This window comes from Herpailurus yagouaroundi, unplaced genomic scaffold (assembly GCF_014898765.1).
Source record: "Herpailurus yagouaroundi ecotype Mexico unplaced genomic scaffold, PumYag 76128, whole genome shotgun sequence".
NCBI classification, from domain to species: domain Eukaryota; kingdom Metazoa; phylum Chordata; class Mammalia; order Carnivora; family Felidae; genus Herpailurus; species Herpailurus yagouaroundi.
In genome coordinates, this window is record NW_024421091.1 from 1 (window position 1) to 6,700 (window position 6,700).

At 38.2% G+C, this 6,700-nt stretch overlaps 1 protein-coding gene across 1 annotated transcript; it reads left to right on the forward strand.

Moving 5' to 3' along the window:
• Window positions 1-5: 5 nt before the first annotated feature.
• Window positions 6-527, forward strand: LOC121026322 (olfactory receptor 1030-like; the record flags this gene model as incomplete). Its single annotated transcript, XM_040469182.1, has 1 exon — window positions 6-527. A coding segment is annotated over one exon (522 nt), but the record flags the coding sequence as incomplete, so codon positions are not given.
• Window positions 528-6,700: the final 6,173 nt, after the last annotated feature.

Below are 6,700 nucleotides of genomic sequence, written 5' to 3' on the forward strand. Positions count from 1 at the left end.
GATGTGTCTGCCTCTCTCTTGTTGCTACGCCTTATATTTACGGTTTTGCAAATGGCCTGGCACAGACCATCCTGATGCTTCGCCTCTCCTTCTGTGGACCTAATGAAATCAACCACTTCTACTGTGCGGACCCACCTCTCATAGTCCTTGCCTGCTCGGATACGTATGTCAAAGAAACTGCCATGTTTGTGGTGGCTGGTTTCAATCTCACATGCTCTCTTGCCATCATTCTCATCTCCTACATTTTCATTTTCACGACGATTCTGCGCATCCGTTCTGCAGAGGGGAGGCGCAAGGCCTTCTCCACCTGTGGGTCCCACTTGACGGCCGTCACCATCTTTTATGGGACGCTATTCTGCATGCACCTGCGACCGCCTTCCGAGGCATCTGTAGAACAGGGGAAAATTGTCGCAGTTTTTTATATCTTTGTGAGCCCTATGCTAAACCCTTTGATCTATAGCCTGCGGAACAAAGATGTTAAACAAGCAATCAGGAAAATTGTCCAAGAGAAATTACTTATTAAATAGACAATTTGGTTGCAGGTATGTAATATATCTTATCGTCTCACCAATAAATGAGCATTTAAGATTAACAAATCACCTTCTGTCATTGATTACTTTTCGACTTTTATTGTTCACATCTGGATCTTGAAAGTGTCAAGTTATTTGCTAGTATTTATAGTTCCATCTGAGTAAATTAAAAAAAAAAAAAAAACCCTATAAATTCAAAGACAAAACCAGAAGGCATTATTATTGGTTTATACATTCAATAAATAAAAGAAGTTTCCATGCATAATACTCATAGTGATACAAAGTTATAAAAGACAGAAGTACCAAATTATGTTATGTCAATGCCCATATGTTTGATTTTTATAGTGCTTATTAATTTCCAAACTAATAAGCAGAAACTTCCCAACTATAGTAGGTGAGAGGGTTTATTTTCTCTTTTGCTCTTTACAGTAATCATATAACAAAGAAGATCTTATGTATCTCTGATTATTACTCTAAACAATATTTAGAATGACAATACTGGTCCCGTGGAATCCTTAGTCATAAGGCTTTGATGGAATGGCGTATTTTCCTTAGAAGGTTTTTTTTTTTTTTTAAATCAATATCCACCCTCATCGTAAAACTGGTTTTGTGGTTTCACTTGTATTTCTTTTTTATCACAAACTATTTCCAACATACATCAAAAAATAGGAAATATTATAAAGACCACCTGTGCAAATGACCTAATCATTAAGGCTTCATACGTGCCAGTTTTCCTTCAAATATTTCCCAAACTCAGCTATTCTCAAACCGAGCCCTCCCCGCCTGATTCCATTCCTCTATTTCCTGCACTAATGTGTCCATAAAATTATATAATATTATTTTGGCAGATTTAAAATTTGTTATAAATGAAGTCACGCTATCCTACTGCAAGTTAGTCTGTTTTCACTGAATCTTGTTAGATTCATCCATGCTGATTCATGGAGCATGAACTGTCACTGGTAAAGTCCAAGTCAGTATATAAATATACCATAGTCTATCTATCCATTCTCTTATTGATGGGGGAATACATTTTTCCTGTTCCTTGGTAATATGAAAATCTAGAAAACCATTTTGCTCTGAAATTCTGAATGTGGAAGAGTTCAAGAGTTCCTCCATGTAAAGTTGCAAGAGGGTAATTTCTGGGTCATAAAAGAGTATCTTTACATTTAGGAGATATTGCCAAATTGCTCTACTTAGTGCTGTCTGAAAAACAGTGTGTGAATTTGGTCTTTACTCCATATTCTTGTCAATTCCTATATACTGTCAGACTTTCAAAATGTTTTCCAATCTGATGGGTGTAAAATGGATTCTAATTTCTTCTTTAAGCTTTTGTGTTGTCATTACAAGTGAAGCGGAGTGTTTTTAAGTGCTTTGATACTAACGGAAAAGTTTTCTTTCAGTTGTATGTCTATATTCTTTGTTCATTTTACAGCTGGGTTATTTTATCTTTATTTTGTCCATTTGCAATAGCTCCTTATGTATTCAGTAGTAGATACTAGCCTTTTGATGACATATGCAATGCAAATACTTCAACCTGTTTGTAGCTTGTATTTCACTTTTATGCATGAGATATTTGGTGGTATAGAACTACATAACATAGTTCAAATGTTGATCTTCTCTTTATGGCTGTGCTTTGTATGTTTTGCCTAAACAATTCTTTCCTATTATAAAGATATTTTCATATTTTCTTTCAATTCTTTAAAGTTTTACTTTTGCATATTTAAGCCTTTATTTTTCCTGGTATTACAAATGTTGCAATATAATTATTATTGTCATTTTATGAAAATAATTAATTTTTCCAACTTTTAAACACTCCAAATGGCTCTTATTAAGATTTTAGTAAAGGGGTGTCTGAGTGGCTCAGTCAATTAAGTGTCCAAGTCTTTTTTAAAATTTTTTATTTCTTTAATTTTTTTTAATTTTTTTTTATTTTTGAAGGAGAGAGACAGAGTATGAGCAGGGAAGGGGCAGAGAGAGGGAGACACAGAATCCAAAGCAGGCTTCAGACTCCAAGTTGTTGGCACAGAGCCTGACATGGGACTCAAACTCACAAACCATGAGATCATGACCTGAGCCAAAGTTGGGCACTTAACAACTGAGCCACTCAGGTGCCCCTTGTCTAACTCTTGGTTTTAGCTCAGGTCATGATCTCATGGCTTCATGTGATCCTGCTCCCCATCAGGCTCTGTGCTATCAGCCCAGAGCCTGCTTGGGATTCTCTCTCTCCCTCTCTCCTTGCCCCTTCCCCCACTCATGTCTCTTTCTCAAAATAAATAAACAAACTTAAAAATTTTTAATTTGTTTTATTTTTTATTTAAAAATTTTTAACGTTTATTCATTTTTCAGAGACACAGAGTGACAAAGCACAAGCGGGGGTGAGGCAGAGAGACAGGAAGACACTGAATCTGAAGCAGGGTCTAGGCTCTGAGCTGTCAGCACAGAGCTGGACATGGGGCTTGAACTCACAAACCATGAGATCATGACCCGAGCTGAAGTCTGACGCTTAACCTGTTGAGCCACCCAGGTACTCCTAAACTTAAAAAAAATAATTACAAAATGATTTTAGTAAAAATTCTGTCATGTATGAATTTTTCATATTTGTATCAGTTTGCTTCATGGTTCTCTCCTGTGGGACCAACCTGTCAAAGCCTTTGTCAACGCAAACTATTTTTATAAAGACAGTTTTATCACCTCTCATCTGAAAGTTTGAACATTAAAGAGTTTTCTTGAGGGATCTCTGACAGAAGATACCATTAAAATGTATAGAAATACTTTATTGTCTCCAGAGTTTATGTTCACTATTTTCTCAGAAGGCACAGGACACCAACTTCATTGAGCCAATGCTGGTGGCTATGAGAAGAGCAAGAAAAAAGTTATTCATAGTTGATATTAGATCTGTGTCCACTCTTGTATTCTGGTACTTGCCATCATATATCTTCCTTACTATGTCTTAACATATGTTTCAATTTGTCATCAGTGATGCATGCCTTGGTCATCTTTTCTTTCTTGCCCAAACTGGTCCAATTCCCAAGTCTGAATGCACCGTATCCAGATTTAAGAGTTCACAGAGAAAATAGCAACAAAAGAGGGGTGTTATAATTTTTCCTCTTCAGTAATTATAGGCGGTCCATTTTGTGCTGGACAATATGCATGTCCATCCATTTCATGGCACCCTACTTCTCATCATTGGCCTTTTCTCCCGAGACTACAAGTTTTGAAAGTCAATTTTGTTGAAATTCCTCTCAGAATAGATTGGTTGGGCAGAACACAGCTCTATGAAGTCCAGGCCAATCTAGTTATTGATTTATTTGTTTTTAAGATCTTCCGTACCTTACAAATGTTTGATTGCTTCATACACAAAAACTGAGAGAGATGCTTCTGGTTTTATTTCCCTTTGTAATTTTTTCCTATTTTGTTAATTAAAAAAAAATTATGTTTATTTATTTTTGAGAGAGACAGAGTGCGAACAGGGGAGGAGCAGAGAGAGGGGGAGACAGAATCTGAAGCAGGCTCCAGGCTCTGAGCTGTAAACACAGAGCCCAAGGCAGGGCTTGAACCCACAAGGGTGAGATCATGACCTGAGCCAAAGTCGGAAGCTTAACCAACTGAGCCACCCCGGCAGCCCAGTTTTTTCCTATTTTATTATCTCATGTCCTGTAAAGAACTAGTATTATTTCTTTTATCATTTTTTAATTTTTTATCCCAACTCTGGTGATTAAAATCTAAAAGTGCTTTTGCCTGATATTCATAGACTACCAGCAGTATTTTCCTTGTTTTGGGTTGGTTGATGCCTATTGTATATTTTTTTTACCTTCTTTACTTTACTCTTTTTACCTTCTTTACTTTCAGGCCCTAAGTCCTTCAAATTCCCGAGTTTCATATTTCATTGTGAATACACATACTTAGGTATATTTTATAACAATTTATTTTGCACTTAAAAAATTTTTTTTCTCCATCTGTTTTTACCTTTATCCAACCATGAATTAAATTGTGTTTTCTAAGTAACTTTGATTCATGACTGTCTCATCCCCTGAGTGTCAGCTCCAGAAGGCAAGGTCCATGTCTGCTTTTGCTCATTATGTTAAAGCCAGCCTATTCCCCAGACCTTGAATATAGATGGTTCTCAATAAATTTGTATTGTGCTAATACACTATTGTTATGCCCATTGCATTATGGCCATTTGAGTGCCAGCTCTACTCTATACTACTTACTAACATGATCTTCAGGAATTCTTAACAAATGGAAACCTGATTGGGAAACTTTACATATGCTTGCCTCATCCCTCCCACCATGAAGCAGAAACTCTTTAAGGACTCAAATCTTTTGACTTTCGCATATCCTCTCTCCATCGACAGCACAATGGTAAATACAAGGCTTTCCCTGAATGGTTTTAACCCTGTGAATGGATGGATGGATGGATGGATGAATGCATGCCACGAATCTTCGAGAATGTCTAGCATGGTGTAAGCTCGTCACATTTCTTTGCTAAACTATACATAACATGATATCAAGGACTGTCAGTTGGCTTGTTTTAATCTCAGGCTCACAATTTATTCTTTGCATCTACCAGGGGAACTTATTTAAGCTCTCCTTGCCTCGGTTTCCCATCTGTAAAATGAAGCTAATAGTATTAAGGACCCAAGACGTTGTGTGAGGAATAACTGAACTAACATGTGTATAGTGGTAAGCCTAATACCTGGCACATAGTAAATATTCCATGCTTATCACCTGTAATTAGATACCCCCGTTCTGATGTCTTTTCTGCGGTTTCTTAAACAAATTAGTCACTTACACCACTTCGTCTCCCTACAGTTTTCATTTTTGAGGGAGAAGGAAGTGTGCTTGATAAAGCCGGAAGTTACCAGAGAGGGGAGAAGCAAGAGTTGTGTATTCATAGGATGAAGTACACATTGCACACTTCTGAAATTGTTCACCAAGTATCCATTGATAAACGATCATATCCCAGGGCCTGTGCTACCTGCGGGGATCTCAGTTCTTGCCTGTAGGGGTTTACGATGTACTCGTGGCAAAAGAGATATGGCAGGCAATTAAGCAGAGTGTGTTAGACAAAGAAGGGGGCAGATTCCTAAGAGCATGTTGAAGGGAGAGGTCAAACTCGGTTCTGCGGAGGCGGGGAAAGCATCTTTTGAGAAAACATTTGAGCCTTACCTACCGTCAGAGGCAATATAGCATTCACTCAATATATTTTATGAACTAAATCAAACTTTTAAATCATCAAAATAAAAAGTAGACATTGTTTGAAAAGTCATTAAAATGGTATTTGGCTCTGGGAGAGAGTGAGACTAAGAGAGCATAGTCAGGGATGACCCAGAGGCTTCTGGAATGCATGAAGAGATGAAAAGATGTGCCAGTTATGGTAACAAAGGCTGAGGCAGAGGTTTCTAAGTGACTCTGGGGGACAAAGTTTTAAAGGACATTTTGGATTCCATTCACTGCATCCCCCACATGCTTATCTAAGTAGGGTGAGTACAGATTAGTGGGATTATGGAAAGGATCCTTGCCTCTGCCTGGCCAACAATACAAGGCATCCAATTCTCTATGTGGTTCATGAACATGTCTCATCTCAATCAGACATGCTGACTGGCCATGGCTCTGGAAAGGGAAGGAGAGCACCAGGGCTATGCCTATGTGCCTGGGTGACTTCAATTCAGAGGAAAGGAACAGAAAAGCAAGTCTAAGCCACATTTTCAAATCCAAGTCAACCTGCAACAATGCTAGTAATGATAATATCTGACTCATATGCATAGTCCTCAGTTGAGTCACGATACACAAAGAGGGTCCTTGTAAGCGCCAGGCCAGAATCTTCTAAACCTAGCTATAGCCCAAATTTTTAGCAAAATGAATAATCATTATTACTGCTATTACTTCCACTGCCACATTACTGAATAACTATTGTGTCCTGCTCTGACCTGGGTTAGGGACATGGCATAAAACAACATTTCACTCAGGACTGATTACCTGAAGAGAATTTAAAGAACGGACACAGAATACAGGCAAGGTTACAGAAATCGATCAGAGAAGTTGAAGAAATATCTGGAGGCTAGCTGTGGAAAGCAGTGTCCAGGCGATGCCTACAAACCTCAGACCCAAGGGGATCTAGAGGCAGGAAGCAAATCCCGGCCAGTTTCTTTCCCAACACACAGCTCAGC